Here is a 20,955-nt window from a genome sequence, read left to right as displayed (position 1 = left end):
GTCTTTGCCTGCAAAAAGTAAACATCGTATAGATCGTATTCGATACATCAAACGGGTGAGATTGTATCGATATCGATTGGTTCAAAACATAAATATAGCCTCAAAAGTAAATTCAGAAATCTGAGAGAACGGATCTTTTGAAACAGATTTTTTATTCTTTTGAGTACCAAATGCCAATGCAAAGTGAAATTGTCAGGAAATTTCTCATTTTCAGCTTTTCCAATTAAAATCCTTACAGATTGGTTTGAGGTTATGTTCTATTGTTTTGAACCAAACGATACATCGAACCGTTATCGAATACGGTCTATAGACCGTATTCGATAATGGTTCGATGTATCGTTTGGTTCAAAACAATAGAACATAACCTCATACCAAACTGCAAGGATTGCAATTGGATAAGCTGAAAATGAGAAATTTCCTGACAATTTCACTTTGCATTGGCATTTGGTACTCAAAAGAATAAAAAATCTGTTTCAAAAGATCCGTTCTCTCAGATTTCTGAATTTACTTTTGAGGCCATGTTTATGTTTTGAACCAATCGATATCGATACAATCTCACCCGTTTGATGTATCGAATACGATCTATTATTATTGGTCGCTTGGAGATTTTTTTATTTTTGTAATCCTCTAGTCTTTATTCAGGTAGACGAAAGTAGTGCGGTGTTTTCTCGTATCAATGGGGCTAGAATCATTCAAAGTAGTTTTTGATAGCCCGACTAGTGCCTACTATGCAGGGCAAGCAGTGTCTGGAAAAATAGTTTTGAGCTTGAATAAGTCGAAGAAAGTCAGGGGTATGTACTTCAATCTCGCGTGATCTCACGTAACTATTGCTCCTTTACTCGCATTCTTCACCATTAGGAATTCCATGTAAGTCATACTTACGCAAATTGAATTTGGAGGGGTATCATTATCATTTGTGTATGAGAGAGGAGGTGGAAAAGAAGGGTGGGCCTGACTCACGCCGGATTTCTGGGAGAACAGTTATGTACCTACTTCAATTAAACATTCAACACACAGTTCACAGTACAAGCTCACAAAGGACCCTGCTCACCTCTTATGGGAAGCAGCACCATGACCGATTGCCTTTCGACTTATGTCATTCGATTCTCCTCAAGATACTGACCAAAAGTGATAATTGTGCCAACTTTCTACGACGCACCGTTTTCGCAAAGAATCAAAAAGAAGATTCAATTATTCGGCGAATATGAATAAAAAAGAACAAAGCATTTGAGGACAGGCCCGATGTAAATCAGGAAAAACCGTAGCGTGTGTCTGTCCTCCTATCTGTACCTTCCGACTCAGGGGCTGTCCCCTTCTGCACTCGCCCGGTAGACGTTCAGACTTTCCTGTTCTTATGCTCCTCAAGAATCTGATTTGGATGGTCGAGCAAAACGGCGTGTGGAATCCGAGATAAGACTGCCGCTTGGTGCCGGAGTCCCCATGATTTCCTTGTTGACACACAGCCGCTTGTCAATCGAGCCCTGAAATGAGGAATCTTTCTGGCTTTTTATCACCGAATAATTGAAGCTTCTCTTTGATTTTTTACAAAAATGGTGCATCGTAGAAAGTTGGCGCAATTATAACTTTTGATCAGCATCTTGAGGAGAATCGAATGACATAAGTCAGAAGGCGATCGGTCATGGTGCAGCTTCCCATAAGAGGTGTGAGGGGTCCTTTTCATGCCAAAATCAGAAAGATATAGTTGATATTTAACTGCATTGCTCGGATTTATTCATTCATGCATTGGGAACAGTTAAATAAGGTATTATTTCTGTACATTTATTTGGGATGAATGGTCAGAAGTCCACCTGTTAATTGATCAGTAGTTGAAACCTGAATTTCCTGATCAAGCAATTCATCAACTGCTTAAACATCAAAGGCAACTGTGAGTGTCAAATTATGACATCTCGCCCATAGCCGGATTTAGGGAAGAGCCAAGGGTGTCATGGTACCAAGCGGCAAATATTGAGGGGGGGGGGGCAGCAAATTTTGGATTTTTTTCCTTCTTTTTTCTTTAGAAGAGGATAGACTTGGGAGAGACATAGGATAAAAGAGGAAGGGGTTTTGGGGTATTGTAGGCATTGCCAATTACTAAGGTAGTGAGTGCCCTGTAATTATTTGTGAGAGAAAAAAATGAGGGAGGAACTATTGAAAGGATTTGAAGAGGATGAAAGTTGGGTTAACCTGCATGGCATGCAGCAGTGTGTTACTGGCTTCCACTTTGAAATATTCTATCTACGGGTGAGTCACCTCAATTCTCTCTGAAAATTATGGGCAACTTCAAGGTGACAAATTTGCCCTCTACATGAGAATTTATTTTTCGACTCGCTACGCTAAATTACACAGCATTTGCACATGCTCCATGAGGGCCGGCCCCTCTAGCAACTTTATCCTCGTCAGACCAATGTAAGGGATAAAAAATATTTAAATTGTTGAAGGACGAATTTGCTGTCGCAAAATCTTTCCTCAAAGAAAAGCAAAAACTTCAATCTGTGTAGCAATCCTCGCGCAGTAGATCCTGGAGACCCCATGACTTTTCAGAAATCTCGACCGCCACCTTGGATGCCAGACAGCGTAAGTAAGTGGTCCGTAGATAGATGGCTGAATCCTAGCTAACTTTAAGCTATAAAGTTGGCTTGTTTCTCTTTGATAAAATAAAATGGACGCGGCAATTCTGAAACACCACAATGCAGATAGGTGGTTTCTTACTTTATCATCGACGTATTATTTAATTTTTTATCTAGTTTTCATTAAGCGTTTCTCATTTTAGGCTTCATTTTTGCCATTTTTGTGTCACAAATCCTCTTTCCTTGAAGAATTATTTTCCCCTCCTAAAATATTTGTTTGCAACACTTTTCTGCACAAATGTGCATCCTTCTAGCCATTGCAGAATTGGATTAAGCAGATTAAGCTATTGCCGTGATTCTGAAACTTATATTTTGTGCTTATCGCATGTTTCTATAAGATATTGCATGGTATACCTACCTAGGAGGGGAAGAAGGCGGCTAAAACCTTAATCCAGCTCTGTCCTTGCCCCATCCTCGTTTTTTGGTTCTACTTTCCAAATTGTGCAAACTCAGTTTGTTTTCTGTCACAGATGAAATCCTGTTCAAATAACACTTGCCTGATAATACAGAATAATAGTACCTTGTGTTAATTGCCAACTTGAGTTCTGTCCAAAATTTCAAGGTATTAAAGTGGACCTTATCGGCACCTCTTCATTATATTGAGTAATTAAGTACATCATTCCAGATATTAAGATGTTCTTATTGAAAACGTTCTCTTTCAACATGCTTTGAGATCTTTTATTTATAATTTTATATTTTTGTCTAGCACTGAAGGTTAGCTTTATTGGAAAAGCAGAAACTAGATTTCAACATGAGAAAACAGAAACTCAGCCCAATGGAGAGTCCAGAAATTTCATGGATGATGTCACCGGGGAGGAAATGTTCTTTGAGTATCATTATAACATCTTGGGTGGCAGTGGTAAGTACCTAGGAACCTTTCTTTCTTTTAAGTAACAAGTGAAATTCAGGATCGGACAGCATTGAGTAAAATTAATATTGCTGAATTTTTGCTTGAGTCTGGGTGAGGTGTCGGAACTGTGGAAAGAAATGAATAGACAAATGTGACATCAATCTAAATGTATTGATCATCTGTTGGCCCATTTGTCACTATGTAAACTTATGTTGAATGGTACTAATTTTTGATGTGACATTTTTATGATATATATGATGTAGGTACAGCAAATATTTCAGTCTGTAAAAATTGAGAGTCAGTGTGCCTTGGTTATTACAATGTCACTTTGACATGGAAAAAGTATCCACTAACAGTGGCTCCTCGAACTGAAAGGACATTTTTCAAGCACATTTTTGTGCATCAAAATAAATTAGTTTCAGTGGAGTATAAAGTTTGAGTAATTTTCAGGTTCAGTTTTTTATCTTAACAATTTTGTGGTGTCAATCTTTTATGAAAAGTATCTTTCAGCTCGAGTACACACGTTTTTTTGACATGTTTCTGATCAATTTCATCCCGAAAAACAGTAATTTCAATGATTCATTTAGGTGCCACAGAGACTATCTACAGGGTGTACCAAAAGTCCGTCCCACCCCCGCATAGTTTTGAACAAATTGAGCTAGGGTGATGAAACTTTGGGAATGTTCCTATCTCAGAGGGGACCATCTTTTTGGGGGAGGGGGTCAAAATTTTGGTCACCCCTCAGGGGGGGCGCGGGGGGCCCTCAACTTTTTTTTCAAATGGCAACCCCTATCTTGCGATACCTCATTCGGAAGAGCATAGAAAACTAAGAATTTTGGCGAAAACCGCAGATCAATATCTTAATTTTTGACCGAGTTATGATAGGTCAAAGGTCAAATTTGACCTATTTTCAAAAAATCATAACTCTGGTTCAAACTATCGTAAAGAAAAAAATAAAACGGGAAATTGTGTCCGCTTTTAAGTAAAAATTGCAGAAATCACTTCAATTTAATTTTAAGGGGGGGGGGGGGGGCTCGCACCCCCAAATACGTCAATTCAAAGGTCATTCAATTTTCCCGCGAAATAAGCCAATTTCCCCTCGATTTGCCTCCACATGATCTCAGTAAGGTCAGAATCAGTTAAACATTACGTTGGCAAGTCCCCAAATTTCGGGAAAAGTTAAAACAAAGGAAATTTAAGGTGATTAAATTTGACCGTTTAAATTTCGTTTGTTTTAACTTTTCCCGAAATTTGGGGACTTGCCAACGTAATGTTGAACTGATTCTGACCTTACTGAGATCATTAGGAGGCAAATCTAGGGGAAATTGGCTTATTTCGCGGGAAAATTGAATGACCTTTGAATTGACGTATTTGTGGGTTCGAACCCTCCCCCCCCCCCCTTAAAATTATATTTGAGGTAATTTCTGTGATATTTACATAAAAGTGCTTACAATTTGCTACATTTTCCCGTTTTATTTTTTTCTCTACGATAATTTGAACCGGAGTTATGATTTTTTGAAAATAGGTCTAATTTGACCTTTGACCTATCATAACTTGGTCAAAAATTAAGATATTGATCTGCGGTTTGCGCCAAAATTCTTAATTTTCTTATGCTCTTTCGAATGAGGTATCGCAAGATAGGGGTTGCCATTTGAAAAAAAATAGTTGGGAGCCCCCCGCGCCCCCCCTGAGGGGGGACCAAAATTTTGAGCCCCCCAAAAGATGGTCCCCTTTGAGATAGGAACATTCCCAAAATTTCATTACCCTAGCTCAATTCGTTCAAAAGTTAGCAGGGGTGGGACGGACTTTTGGTACACCCTGTATAAAAACCAAATGTATAATATTTTTCCAGCTTTTTCTCCCGCCATGTGCTAGAAAGTTTTAAAATATCGTTCTCCAAGCAGATCAATGAAGCCCTTAAGTATGCCCTGCAATATTTGTTAAATTTAATGATAAGAAATATATCAATTTTCGTCAAAACTTCATGCATTTGAATATTTAATTTTCGTTTATCTCCCAACTGTCATTTTCTTTATGTATATTGTAAACTGTAAGATTGATGCAATGGTCAGTGAAAGAAAATTAGCCCCAATTTGGGAAATTCTGCTGGTTATCCTGCTTATGGAACTAACCGAATTTATTGATCTTTGACACAACAACGTGGTCATGGAGATGAGGGTTATCCATGTATGGTGTCTGATTCCTTCGTCTTCCTTTTCTTTGGTTTTTTCAGGTGAGGTGGAGATTTCTAGTGGAGAGCATACTTATCCTTTCAATGCTTCGCTTCCTACCACAGCCCCTTCGTCATTTGAGGGTGAAAATGGGTTCATTCGATATAAAGTGAGAGCAACCCTTGATCGCCCTTGGAAATTTGATGAGCATGCCGAGGGCTCTTTTGGAGTTGTCACTCCTTTAGATCTGAACTTCTATGAACAAGCAAAAGTAAGAGTCCCAAATATTGTCTTTTATGGTAACTACCCTACTACTAAAATTATATTGGCTTTTGGACTTCTTTAGAACGCTAGACCAGTATACCCAAGCCTCTACAACTTTTATCAAGTGCTCTTTTGTTCTAAGTATAGGTGTTGTAGAGCCAGCATTTTTATTTTTTTTTCTTTCTTTAGTGTATTTTTTCATTCTCTTATGATGTCAAACCCAAACCTGAGACTGTGTGAAGAGCACCGATCACGGGTCGTAGATCATGAAAATATGTACCATTCAAATTCATGTGTATGGATGTTGTTGATTCATACATTTATGTATAGGTGCTTTAACTGTATGTATATACTAGCCGTTCTGGACGCGCTTTGCGCGTCCGTCACGGCCAGCCAAGGGGCTGCGGCTGCGCCTCCTGGATCCCCAATTACTCGTTACGCGCGTGTCATTCGGCTCGCTCCCCAAGCCATTTTTCTCAGTGATTGGACATTTGATCACTAAGATGTATACATTTTGGAGACTCTGGAGGCAAAAATGATTTCATCACAGAACCTTGTTGCCGGAGCATGCCATCATTCGCACATGAATAGATGTGTGGAGATGAAGCGATGATGGGGATCGATCATTTCTTCAAAAACGCATTTGACTGGGACGTTATCCCATCAGGTGGACAGTCCATGGATCTCCTCCCGCGATTTGACTTGCTGAAGTAGCAAAAGTTCATCTTTACCTCTTAAGAAGATTATCGGTGGCGTAGGGGTCTAAAAACTGCTCAATGATAGTATAGTTCGAGTTCCGAATTGCAATGAGCCCACTCGAGTTTTTTTCTTATACTTTCATCGCATATAAATTTCTCTGATGTTTTTGTTTTATTCTCTCTGATTGCGTATTAGTAATCATATCCTCATTTCATTTCATTTCACTTCCTTTCCCTTTCCCTTTTCCCTTTCTGTAGCATCTGTGTCCATTTACAATTATTATTTTAAAATAGCTTTCCCTTAGTATACAATTGATGCTTCAAACGGAATCAATTGTTTTATGTTATTTCCGGCTAAATCATGGGTTTTCCCAGGAAGGCAGCCTCTCGTCCCTCCCGGACTCTATTGTTGCCAGATAAGTTGCTTTTTTAACACTTTCCCCAATTCAAATCCATGTCACATATTCACATTCATCGCACAATCTGGCAACCTCTCGAGTGAAATAGAAAAAGGTAGAATCGCTGAAAGTCTGAATCCTTCGAAGTTTATATTAATGAGATGATGATGTATGTTCTTGTTTTATACTGGGTGTCCCGAAAGTCCGTAACCCCCCCCCCCTCCCCCTGGTAACTTTTGTCAGGATTTGTAAAAGAATGTTTAATTTGGACCATTGCGCAACTGAGTGTGCAACTGAGGCATCTTTATGTGCATCAGCATATTTTTCTAGCGCTGGGGCAATCCGCTCCGCTCAGGCAGTTCAGTCGAGATATTCCGTAAGAATGTAGTCGGTCCACTCTCTAAATATTTTGTAATATCGGAATAAACATGTATGTGTCGCAAATCATCTTCACCTATCACTCTGACCTCAATTCCTAACCACTTCTAAACGGGTTCAGATAGAAAAACGAAACTTTGGGAATGTTTCTATCTCAAAGGGGACCATCATTTAGGGGGGTCCAAATTTTTGCCCCTCCCTCACGAGGGACGGGGGCCCCTCAACTTTTTTTTTTCAAATGGTAACCCCTATCTTGCGATACATCATTGGAACGAACGTAAAAAATGAAGAATTTTGGCGCAAACCGCAGGTAAATATCTCAATTTTTGACCGAGTTATGATATGTCAAAGCTCAAATTTGACCTATTTTCAAAAAATCATAACTTCGGTTCAAATTATCGTAGAGAAAAAAGTAAAACGGAAAAATGTAGCAAATTGTAAGCACTTTTATGTAAATATCACAGAAATTACCTCAAATATAATTTAAAGGGGGGGGAGGGTCCGAACCCCCAAATGCCTCAGTTCCAAGGTCATACGATATTTCCCGCGAAATGAGGGAATTTTTCCTAACTTTGCCTCAACGTCACTACGACAAGTTCAAAATTAGTTCAACGTTGCGTTTTCAAGTCCTCAAATCTCGGAAAAAGTTGAAAAAAAAACGAAATCTAAGGTGATTAAATTTGATCGTTTATTTTTTATTTTTTTTTTAAAACTTTTTCCGAGGTTTGAGGACTTAAAAACGCAACGTTGAACCAATTTTAAACTTGTCGTTGTGACGTTGAGGCAAAGTTAGGAAAAATTCCCTCATTTCGCGGGAAAAATTGTATGACCTTGGAACTGACGTATTTGGGGGTTCGAACCCCCCCCCCCCCTTAAAATTATATTTGAGGTAATTTCTGTGATATTTACATAAAAGTGCTTACAATTTGCTACATTTTTCCGTTTTACTTTTTTCTCTACGATAATTTGAACCGAAGTTATGATTTTTTGAAAATAGGTCAAATTTGAGCTTTGACATATCATAACTCGGTCAAAAATTGAGATATTTACCTGCGGTTTGCGCCAAAATTCTTCATTTTTTACGTTCTTTCCAATGATGTATCGCAAGATAGGGGTTACCATTTGAAAAAAAAAAGTTGAGGGGCCCCCGTCCCTCGTGAGGGAGGGGCAAAAATTTGGACCCCCCTAAATGATGGTCCCCTTTGAGATAGAAACATTCCCAAAGTTTCGTTTTTCTATCTGAACCCGTTTAGAAGTGGTTAGGAATTGAGGTCAGAGTGATAGGTGAAGATGATTTGCGACACATACATGTTTATTCCGATATTACAAAATATTTAGAGAGTGGACCGACTACATTCTTACGGAATATCTCGACTGAACTGCCTGAGCGGAGCGGATTGCCCCAGCGCTAGAAAAATATGCTGATGCACATAAAGATGCCTCAGTTGCACACTCAGTTGCGCAATGGTCCAAATTAAACATTCTTTTACAAATCCTGACAAAAGTTACCAGGGGGAGGGGGGGGGGGGTTACGGACTTTCGGGACACCCAGTATAAAACAAGAACATACATCATCATCTCATTAATATAAACTTCGAAGGATTCAGACTTTCAGCGATTCTACCTTTTTCTATTTCACTCGAGAGGTTGCCAGATTGTGCGATGAATGTGAATATGTGACATGGATTTGAATTGGGGAAAGTGTTAAAAAAGCAACTTATCTGGCAACAATAGAGTCCGGGAGGGACGAGAGGCTGCCTTCCTGGGGAAACCCATGATATAGCCGGAAATGTTTTCCGGTTCCTGTTCGTTTTTCTATCTCTAACCGTTCAAAAGTTACCAGGGGGGGAGGGGTTACGGACTTTTAGGACACACTGTATATTTATGTAACAAGGTGGAGAAATGGTGCTGGGTCCACACCATTTCGCGGGGAAACAAAGCCAAGAAATACCAAAAATTAAAATTAGAGTCAAAAATAAAACGCCGAGAGAGGCGTGATTCCAATTTAATATTCTATTGCAAACTGCCTGAGCTGAACACTCTCCCCCCCTCAGTTTCGTACTGGTGCGCATTAGAGTTCTAAAAATTTATTTTTGACTCTAATTTTAATTTTTGTATTTCTTGGCTTTGTTTCCCCGCGAAATGGTGTGGACCCAGCACCATTTCTCCACCTTGTTATATACAGTTTTGGGCCGCTTCTTAGTGTTTAACTTTTTCATATATTTATGTATAGGTGCTTTTACATATGATTGATTGATTGAATGATTGAAAATACATTTATTTGATAAGGTGCCTTAACAACTATGGCCATTCACACCTTAGAACTGGAGTAGTGTAATATTGAGATATGTAATATGAGACAAAAATTAGAATAGTATTAAACAGGAAAAACTTGAGTGTTTGAAATTTGTATATAATTTGTTGATTTACAGTTAAAATTGTAAGGTATGTGTTCTTCAAGAAGTTGAGGGTTTTCTTGGTACTGTCTTCATTGGAGAGGAGTGACTTGAGGTTTAGATCTGGGTTGAGGTATCCTCCTCTGTCCTTTTCAAAATGACTGCAACGGCAGAGAATGAGCTTGATTGTAAGTGCAGTTCTGCAGGGATTACAGTGAGGCCGATCCACTTTTTTGATGAGGAAACAGGTCAGAGAAATTAGTGTGACCGATGCGTAGTCTGGTTAATATGGTTTGTTCTTTACGAGTGAGCTTGTTTGGTGGCTGAATGAGCGTATAAATGCCTGTACGTAAATATGAATGGTATGTATGCATAATATGTATGGTATGTATGGTATATATACATGTCTGTATTTCCCCCTTACAGAGATTTTTCGATTTTGAGTAGCTATGTCTTGCTTGCATTGCAAGATATTTTGAGAAATTTTTTGCCTTTTATAGAGCCCTATCACAGCCACCGTCATGCAAATAAAAATTGAAAGGGGTTTATGCAAAATCGACAACCCTCCTTATGGATTTTAACCTTTTTTTAATACAAGGTTATCCAAAAGTCACTGACCACCCCTGTAACTTTTTTTCCAAATTGAGATAGAAGTTTGAAACTTTGGGAATGTTCTTCGGTCTAAGGTAGCAACTTTTTGGTCCCCCCAAAATTTTGAGGGGCGGCCTCCCTTAAGGGGGGGCGGGGGCTAACTTTTTTTTTTCAAATGGCAACCCCCCCTTTGTGATACCTTATTCGAAAGATAATAAAAAAAGAAAATTTTTGGCGCAAACCACAGGTCAAAATGTTCATTTTTGACGAAATGGCGGCCGGTCAAAGTTCGAAATGGCGGAAATTTGGCATCTCCGTTGTTTATTGACGGATTGGCGTGAAACTCGGAATCTCAGAGTTTTTCGAGATGAGAAAAACGATTCTGGCATCGCTTTTCCAGAAAAGTCAGTCCTTTTCAAAATGGCGACGGTCAAAATGGCGGCCTCGAGCGGGAAGTGGATATTTAGACTGCATATCGTTGGATTTGCATGAAACTTAGTATGTGGGGGTATTTCGGCACGAGAAGGACGAATCTTTCATTGGATATCTGATATTTTTACAAATTCCAAAATGGCAGCGGAAAAATTGCGGGAAATCAGTTTTACGGCTGTTTACCGATGGATTTGCATGAAATTCGCTATCCTGGCGGTTTTTGCCTGGATAAACAGGAATCTTTCATTAGATTCTTGAAATATAAAATAATTTCATGCTAATCCATCGGTAAAGAGCCGTAAAACTGATTTCCCGCAATTTTTCCGCTGCCATTTTGGAATTTGTCAAAATTTCAGACATCCAATGAAAGATTCGTCCTTCTCGTGCCGAAATACTCCCAGATACCAAGTTTCATTCAAATCCAACGATATGTAGCCTAAATATCCACTTCCCGCTCGAGGCCGCCATTTTGACCGTCGCCATTTTGAAAAGGACTGACTTTTCTGGAAAACCGATGCCAGAATCGTTTTTCTCATCTCGAAAAACCCTAGGATTTCGAGTCTCACATCAATCCGTCAATAAACAACGGAGATGCCAAATTTCCGCCATTTTGTCAAAAATGAATGAAGTTCCGCCATTTCGAACTTTGACCGGCCGCCATTTTGTCAAAAATGAACATTTTGACCTGTGGTTTGCACCAAAACTTTTCTTTTTTTATTATCTTTCGAATGAGGTATCACAAAGGGAGGGTTGCCATTTGAAAAAAAAAAGTTAGCCCCCGCCCCACAAAATTTTGGGGGGACCAAAAAGTTACTACCTTAGACCGAGGAACATTCCCAAAGTTTCAAACCTCTATCTCAATTTGGATAAAAGTTACAGGGGTGGTCAGTGACTTTTGGATAACCCTGTATGTTATTCCTCATTATAGGATATGCCTTTCCCCAAAAGAGGTTGTTCCATCCCCCATTAGATTTGGCCCCCTATCAACTATGATCCATCTGTTCAGGGGTGATACAGTAGCATGAGAGACGTTCAAATATGGCAGCTGCATCCGACTTGCGTCCCGCGGTCAAAAAACATTGCACTTACGTCCTGGCGGAAAAATATGAAGGTGCAATTGTGTCCCGCGTTGAGGGATGGGGGCACTCACTTGTGTCCGGACGTATTTATTTCATAATACCTCTAGCTTGTAAAATGCAACACTGTTTTCCAGACTTGTGAGTTGAAGAACGTAGAATGAAGTAAATTTGCTTTAAAAAAATTGACAGACATACCTCCGCAGGAAATCTCGGAAGGAAAGATGTATATGCATTAGGCTTCGGTTGACAGGAAATTCTTTGAAATTATTTTTAGTTCATAAAGTTAAGTCTAGAAACTCCCTATTCCCCTACCTTCATAATTGCTGAACTCTGGAATGATATGATATGAATAGGAATGTTAGGATGTGAATATGAAGGGAAAAGATATTATCTTCACCTGGTCGGCCCAAAATCAGGACTTTATCAGGAAAGAAGGCCGCGGAAGGAAACTTTCATGTACAGAAGTCATCGAGTGTATTGAACTCAAGTCATGTTAAAAAAAAAAAAAAAAAAAAAAAATCAGGTATAATAGGCTCACGTCATACTGAAAAAAGAAAAGTTCCGAGAATCATTTGCCTGTCTTGGGGAGGAATTTAAAGGAGATCTGCCTTACATATTTTTTCCTCGAAATAGTTTTGCACTGATACCGGTAAATGTAATCTGCAATTTCTTTTCCTTTAATCAATTGTTTCTTTGCTTCTACATACAGGGTGTCTCACGAAAAAGGAGCCACCTTGAATATCTGTCGAACGCGTCGGAATTTCGGGAAACGGTAAAAGACGTGTTCGTTTATATCGAGGGGGACACCTTTTGGCGTATTTCACAATATCCCAAACCGCGGGCGGAGCGGGGGGTGCCCCACCCGTAAGTCGAATTTTTCAAATGGCACCCCTACTTTTTTATTTCAGAAATCAATTCTACGCGAAAAACAAGCCACCCAGTCCAAAGCGAATGCATATCGGACAATTTTTCAGTGATTGGCAGAGGTTGAAACAGTTTTTTCATGCTCTTTTCAAAAATTCCCCACGCTCAATGGAATTGCCGTATCAAACCAAGCTCTGCGCCAAAAAGCTTCTTAAACATTCCACTTTCGATTAAAAAAAAAAAAGAAAAAAAGAAAAAAGAAAAAAGAAAAAAATCTGCTGCACTCGAAAACTGGAGTATGCGGAGCCCTTTTTTTGCGATATTGAAATGCATTTTACCGAACTCTGCGAGGGGCGCTCATCGGGAGGGAGTAGTAAGTGTTTGACACGAATTATTATTCTTTTTTCTGAAGCATAAGAAACCATGTCATGAAGAAACAGCTAAGTAGAAAAACAAATGAATTAGCTTTCTTTCGGTGGGTTTGAATGATTTGAGCTGGACCTTGATACTTCTGAGGACGCTATTTTTCCGCGGTGCGTTGTTTTTCTACCTAGCTGTTTCTTCATGGATACGGTTTCTTATGCTTCAGAAAAAATAATAATTATTCTTCTCTAAAACTTACTACTCCCTTCCGATGAGCGCCCCTCGGGAATGTTTGGTAAAACGAATTTTAATGTCGCAAAGAAGGGCTCCACGTGCTCCAGATTTCGAGTGCAGATTTTTTTTTTTTTCATTTATTTATTTATTTATTTATTTATTTATTTATTTTTTTTACCGAAAGTGCAATGTTAAAGCATTTTTTTGGCGGAGAGCTTGGTTTGATATGGCAATTCCATTGGGCGTGGGAAATTTTTGAAAAGAGCATGAAAAACATGTTTCAACCTCTGCCAATCACTGAAAAATTGTCTGATTTACATTCGGTTTGGACAGGGTGGCTTGTTTTTTTTTTGCGTATAATTGATCTCTGAAATAAAAAGTAGGGGTACCCTTTGAAGAGTTCGACTTACGGGTGGGGCTACCCCGCCCCGCGCCCCTCCCGCGGTTTGGGAAAATGTCAAATACGCCAAAAGGTGTCCCCCACGATATAAACGAACACGTCTTTTACCGTTTTTCGAAATTCCGACGCGTTCCGCAGATAATCAAGGTGGCTCCTTTTTTGTGAGACACTCTGTATAACGAGGCAAGTCATTACTCCCAAGTACGAGTTTGGCTCATACTACCTATTCATTCAGAGTCAAAACAAACTGCCCGAAAAATCGCTGAGATTGTATCTATATAAGTTGGTTTTCAAGATCGGTCAGTGTGAAACGCATAGTGCAACGTTGCCAGAGTGCAATTTCTCTTCTTTGGATTTGGCGAATGATTTTACAGGGGAACGCAAGTGAAAGCCGCCCTTTTTTACGGCGGGACTTCCGGACCGGCGGGGGTGTGTGGGGGCTTCCCGGCAATGAAGTCTTCAATTTTCTTCCGGCATAATTGCTCCTCTTCCTTAGAAGCCTTTATCAGTTTCCATATTGAGGGGTGTCTCCTATGCTTCTACCTACACTCCGGCACACATTTGTCAGCCGTTATCTTCGGCACGGGATTTCCAACGTTGCGGAATTTTGTCGCGCGGGATTTTGACAACGAGATTTCGTCGCGCGGTATTTTTGTCGCGGGATTATGTCGGCACACCATTTGAACAAGAAGCTGGCCGCGGTCCATTGTTGCCAGTTTTGACCCATTTGTAGGGTTTTTTTTTCAATTTCACTTGAGTAAAACTTTTCTAAACTGGAAACTGTATACGTTTTTGAAAGGAGCATAAGAATGAATGTAAATACGCGTGTATCATTTTCCGACGTTGCCAAACTTTCGAGAAAATCGTCCGAAAGTGCGGAAAGTCGAATTTATTATCACGTCAAAGGTTTTAGGAAGTACATAATGGCTTTCATGTGGAAAATATGAATTTTATGTTTTGTTATTACTATAAGTAACTAACACGGATAATTATAATACGTCTCACTGACGTGGTGGTTAATCAAATTTTGGCTCTTTATTACGATTTCTCTCAAAAATTTGGCAGCGTAAGAAAGTCACGATGCACAAAATATATGTAATTCTTTCCGCTGCATTCAAAAATGCACTCGAGTCTCATGTTAAATTAAGTTTAACACGTGTATAATTGAAAAAACTCGTAAAAATTGGCCAATAATGGCAACAGTGGACCCTAAGGTCCCTTTAAATTAAGCGGAGGCCATTTTTATGGCCAAAAATTAAACGCATGGGGGAAAAAACATACTGTGCACTCCATAAGAGTGTGATTAAAGGTCGCATAACATTCAGAAGAGCTACCTCTAATATAAAAAGGCCGTGAAACGTGACATCTCGGGTCAATTTTCACATCACAGGAATCCAGGTACAACCATGCTGTTTTGATCTGTTGTCTGGATGTGTAAGAGCTGTTACTTACGTCAATATGAAAGTTGTGCCTCACTTTCTCGAATCTTGAGCGTGGCGATCTATCAAATTTTTGCCATTTTTGGCTCTTTGCAACGATATTCTCGAAAATTTGGTACCTATCGTAGGAAAATGATACACACGTACTTACATTCATTGCTCACTTTCCTTCCGAAAACGTGCATTGTTTCCAGTTTAAATTAAGTTTCATTTGAGTGAAATTGAAAAAACCCTAAAAGTGGGTCAGAAATGGCAACAATGGACCGCGAGGCCCCTACAAATTCATCGAAGGCCAGGCCAGAAACGGAAGGTACGCGAAACAGTACACGAGAATGACCTGTACGAGCTCGTAAAGCTTGTCGGTGGCAAGGGAGGGGGTGTGCAGACAACTATGAGCGTCTGGATTCCAGTCGGCGTGCGCAAAACTTAAACTTTGATAGCTCTTTTCTTGCGTACCAATCGTTTCCTTGGGAGGTATAATATATTAAAATGTACGGAAAAGTACGACAAATAAAATGGACAGCTTCTTGTTCAAATCGAGAATCTGGCATCTGACGATGTAATACTAGGGTTGATAAAAAATTGGCCCTTCAGAAAGTGTGAAAAATGGCATCTTTGTAATCTTAAATCACGCCAACGATCAATTGAATGCATACTTTAAAAAAACGCAATTTTTGAAGAATTTTAGGGCAACCCACACCTCAATATCATTTGTCTTTCGAAATATACGGAACCCAACGGTTTTCAACTTGGCAACGCTGCTACGCGGGAAAATATTCATTTTAGGCCTTGCAATTTTGGGAAAAGGCGTATCATATGATGATGAATAACATGTTGAAAGTTTTTCAAAATCCATGTTGGGGGAGGGAGATTTTGTCGATTTTGCATACACCCCTTTGAGGCAATACTTAGATTTTTAGGGATGGGGCTCGAAACTGGGGGAAGGTCACATCTTATCCACACGATAACTATAGTTAAAATGAATATTTTGAGCTGAAATTTTTATGGGTGGTAGTTCTCCCCTAGGACTGGTTTGGTATTGAATCTGTGCAAAATCGGCTGAGGCGTTTGAAAATGGCGATTTTCGAAAGTTTTAGACGGGAGTGCGTGGCATGAGGGTAGCCGGCCGGAGCGGGGCTGCACGGTGGGTCTAGGGGAGGAAGATTTCGGATAAATTGTTTGTCGTTCAGTGGGTGAGGGAAAGAAAGATTTTGGACGATTTTTTCGTCGCACAGTGGGTGAGGGGAAAGAGGTTTTAGGACAAGCTTTCCATCGCACAGTGGGTCAGGGGAAGGAAAAATCTGAAAAAATCATTCATATCCAATGGCTTACGGACGCGCGATTCTATGACTGCTAGTGCACTACTCCTACTTCGGAAAATACTCTTTCTCCCCGCGGTGGATGCGCGGGACACTTAAAAAGAAGAAACAAGTACATGCGCACTAAACCCCGAAAAAACGCGCGCGTCTAGGCGGGCCTGCGCCAGTTCTTTTTCGATGTATTTCTTTAAGTAATTTTTTTCATCAGTAAAGAAAATTGCTAGAACAGGAGGGAGGCTCCAGAAACATCCCCGTCAAATAGACAACAGCATAATTAGACCCGTGCCACAAAACTAATTGAAACTCATCACTTATCACACAAAGAGAAGAACCATTATGGTGGGGCTGCATAACGTTTGCGCACACTTTTCTTACGGATAACGTTTGCGCACACTTTTCTTACGGATAACGTTTGCGCACGCTTTTCACGAATATCATTTGCGCACACTTTTTACCGATAACGTTTGCGCACACTGCACTATTTCGCAACGCTTCAATGACGCGTCAGTAGTATCGCTTCGTGATAAGACAATTCAACGGACGGATAATTTATAAACGGACGAGGGGAAATTTTCATTTAAATAAATTCCAATAAGCAATCAATAAGTAAATGAATAAATAAGTTAATAAGAAGAAAATAGAAAATGAAGAAAGTTAAGAAAATAAGGTATATGGTTCTAGGTATCTGGCAGATTTTTTGCTGTTACTTCAGCTAAAAATGCTGTCACTGTCTTCACCGGAATCATCTTCAGTGCAAGGACGGGTTTTAGGGCTGTTTTTAGGGCAGGTTGCATTTGAAGAGCAAGTTTCATCAGCACCATTTTCAGAAATGGATTCATCAGGCTCGTCTGCATTGAAAGAGTCATTTACAGCCTCCGGGTTATTTTCTTCGTCTGAATCATTTTTGTCATGACATTTGACTGGGTCACTAATTGCCAGACAATGCATTGCAAGAAAATGTCTTATCATGAAGCGATGCTATGACCGCCCGGATCAAAACAAACTCCGCGGTTTTCGGTCGACACGCGTAGCATCATTGCAGCGTTGCCAAATAGTGCAGTGTGCGCAAACGTTATCGGTAAAAAGTGTGCGCAAATGATATTCGTGAAAAGTGTGCGCAAACGTTATCGGTAAAAAATTTGTGCGCAAACGTTATGCACCGTATGGTGGATACTTTCTAGGAAGACATAGCATGCTTTTTACGGTCATTTTCTTAACCAAAATCAAAGGTTTTATTGTGTTTTTGGTCGATGACGATATTTTAACTCATAATCGATTCGATCAAGGCACATAAATGATTTTTAGATTTTCTGTACCATAAAATCTTTCAAGTTTTTCTAAGGCAGATTTTGATGATAATGAAATCCAAAAACTGAACATATTAAAAAAAAGTTAGAATAAACAATACTAACGAAAACTCTGTTTGTAAAAAAACTTTGAAATGTAAATTGCAGTTTTTCAAAGAAAAATTACTCCCAAATTTAAAATTAGAGTTATAATGCTTTGAATTCCATCTCCTTTTGTGGGTTAGTACCCTTTGTCTCCGTGTAGTCACTTTCTTTGTGCATGAATGAAAAAATTATTTTCATTATTGTTTACAGGCACCGGTAAAAAAGGAAGAAAACAAATATTTTTGTTGCTTATGCTGTAAATCTGGTCCCCTCACTACTGTGCTTTCTTTACCATACACAGGATTTGTCTCTGGTGGATCTCTTCCATTCACCATAGAAGTTGATAACGCTAGTAACGTTGAAGTAACAGGAGTTACAGTTGACTTGTTGAAGGTATCAGATTTTTTTTTTTTAGAAGTTTGTCATAGCTTTATTTTAGATTTTTAAGATGTCTTGGTTAGTAATTGAATCAATTTATCATGTAGGACGATCCAAAAGTTCCGCACCACCTGTATAAGGCATTGCCCCTCTAGCTTTTGAACAGTGTGAGAGAGTGACTTGAGTGCTCTGTGGTCCAATGAAATGACCTTTGGGAATCCTCAAAACTTCAAAGGGACCACCCTGAAAAGAGGCCAGCACTCAAGACTATGTTACATCGGTGATGCAGGACTATTAGATCATCCTGTTTCCATGAAAAGTTGGTAGAGGACCCCATATGCAGTGATGATAAGAGCATCATTTTCTACCACGGTTTTGTAATAAAAGTTGCAAGACCTTGAAAATGCTGTATTTATTGAATGGTGCTTGAATTTCATGCCGATCTCGTAAGCTTTGCGAAATTTCACGACCGGAGCAAGCATAATCATCTCAAACGTAATTTTATGAATGACATATTTGATGCAGGTAAAATTAATCCTATTTACCTTCTGATCTAATTCTACTTTTTTGATGTTCTCACAAAACCTCCAGAAACTAAGAATCGTTACAATTGCTCCGAAAACTCAGAGGAGTTTCGAGCACCAGGATTTCCTTAAACACCGACCCAAAAGAATTCCGAGCTATATTGTAAATTAGTAAGTTGATCATCGGTTTGAAACAATTGTATAATATCATTTTATTTCAATCTCATCCAAATGGCCTAAGTACAAAACCATGTATCTCCATTGCAGCGTTTCAAAATGTCATCTTCTTCATTATTTTTTTTAGAGAAACAATAGGAATATCTATTTTACCAATACCAATTTTGTTATGGGAACGGAGTTTCCCATGATATTGCAATCGTTCCGCTGCTATGGCTATGTAAACCCTATGTCTCTGTGACCTTGAGCAAAATGCCCAGTGTCCGGTCTTTGGTTCATTTTCGGATGTATCAAAAATCGTTGCGTTTTTTAGCCAATCATATCTTTACGTTGTGGTGATATGGCTAAATGGCAACGTTGCAGAAGCGATATGGCTGAAAGGGCAACAGAGCAGGAGTTGCAGCATCGCCTAGCCCTGTGTTCTCCACAGGCCGAGAAGAGAGATAGCTGCGGCCTGATCGTACGCGAGGGAGAGAGACATGCAGTCACTGACGTCAAGTCAAACTACCCCTGTTTCCTCCCTCTCGCGGCGACAAGCGCAGCCAGGCCGTGCGGACCGCGAGCTCCACACAAAAGCCGGGACCTGAGTCTCACCTCCGGTGACTTTTTATGGGCCATTATCGCCGCCCGCTACACCGAGCATTCACGCTCCCGGAACCACGGGGGGCTTTGGAGAGCCGTTTAGGCTTTTGCAAGGTACGGGGGCCACAAGAGTCAGCTAAGAGTGACCAGTCAGAAAGAGCGTCTTTGCGAGGCCCCCAAATCAGCCACATGACCAAGGGCTACCTTGCCTGGCCAGTGACAAAAGCCGCAACAAGTTGCAACGCCATGTCGCAGCATCTCTCTCCCTGACCTACATCAACCAATGGGCCAACTTTGGGGGTTGGCCGACGAAAAGTGGTAGAAGGAAGAGAGGATGAGTCCTGGAGGTCCTCGGAAAACGAGGCCAGGACACTCTTGCGACAGACACCGAGCAAGGTCCCCAGCTATTTTTTTTCCCCTCATTTTTTGACTGGGGGTTTATTTTCTGCTATATTATTTCGAGTTCATATTTTGATATTTCGCTGTTCGTGTTCATATTTTGATATTTCGCTGTTCGTGTTCATATTTTTGATGTTTTTGATGTTCGTGTTCACATTTTGATATTCCGCTGTTCATTATCCTTATTTTTTTTTTGGACATTATACATTCCGTTCCATAGCTCAGATTTTTTTTCTCTTATTTTATCTCATCACCACCCCGATATTTCCACAACGTCAAGTCGTGTAGAATTCTAAAATTCGCTTTCCGCGAGTTTGTTTTTACCTTGAGATGTCGTGTCTAACTAGTAAATCTGCGCAAAACCACCGTAAAACGAATTTAGGCAAATTCTTTTTTTGGGGAGGTTCTGATTGGTTAGTTTTCGCCATCAATTTTCTGTTCGTCGGTGCAAACAACCGCCCTCCTCGTTGCTCTTCAGAAGCCGCCATTATCCCACTTTAAATTTTAAATATAAAAATAAAGAAATAATAACCATCGCACAAGGTGGAAAATTGCTCTGGAGGACTCTCTACGGACAATGGAGCCTAAATCAGAACTCAATTGATTGATTTAATTCATGAATACGCAAATATTGCTTCAGCTCAACTGCCGCAATTGCGAATGCATGTTGGAAGGAACCTCGAGACACATGAAAGCATGTGCGAACCACGGCTCCTACAGAAATGCGCTTACTCCTTTCTCTCATATCACAGAAGCTACGAAGCGTCAAGGACAACTCTTGTGATAAGCCCCGCCCATCGTCCAAGTCTTTTAAATGCTCTTTTTACTACCGGTCCCAAAGAGTCGTGATAGTCCAGTTGTCTACGCCGCCACACATTAATTCCCGTTTGCGGGAGAAGGGCGATCGGGGGTTCGATGCCCAATTTTGAGGGTTAATTTTTACTGGTTGTATTGAATGTTTTAGACTAATCATCAAAATATAATTAATACTAGATGACAAA

At 39.9% G+C, this 20,955-nt stretch overlaps 1 protein-coding gene across 4 annotated transcripts in view; it reads left to right on the top strand.

Annotated features, from left to right (window-relative positions):
• The first annotated feature begins 589 nt into the window (after positions 1-589).
• Positions 590-20,955, top strand: part of LOC109037925 (arrestin domain-containing protein 3) — a 39,309-nt gene continuing 18,943 nt past the window's right edge. For 3 of the 4 annotated variants that reach the window (XR_011899415.1, XM_072297635.1, XM_019052785.2), the window contains exons 1-4: positions 590-791; positions 3,334-3,486; positions 5,711-5,919; positions 18,105-18,287. Coding sequence is in view for 3 of the 4 variants with exons in the window: in XM_072297635.1 (XP_072153736.1) it covers positions 677-791; positions 3,334-3,486; positions 5,711-5,919; positions 18,105-18,287 (660 nt within the window). In the remaining variant the exon portion in view is untranslated. Of the gene's footprint in view, positions 868-3,333; positions 3,487-5,710; positions 5,920-18,104; positions 18,288-20,955 lie in introns of all 4 variants that reach the window. The other variant, XM_019052786.2, reaches the window with a different exon arrangement.

The sequence above is a fragment of the Bemisia tabaci genome, chromosome 1 (assembly GCF_918797505.1).
Source record: "Bemisia tabaci chromosome 1, PGI_BMITA_v3".
Lineage (NCBI taxonomy): Eukaryota > Metazoa > Arthropoda > Insecta > Hemiptera > Aleyrodidae > Bemisia > Bemisia tabaci.
This window is presented reverse-complemented; position numbering and strand designations above follow the sequence as displayed.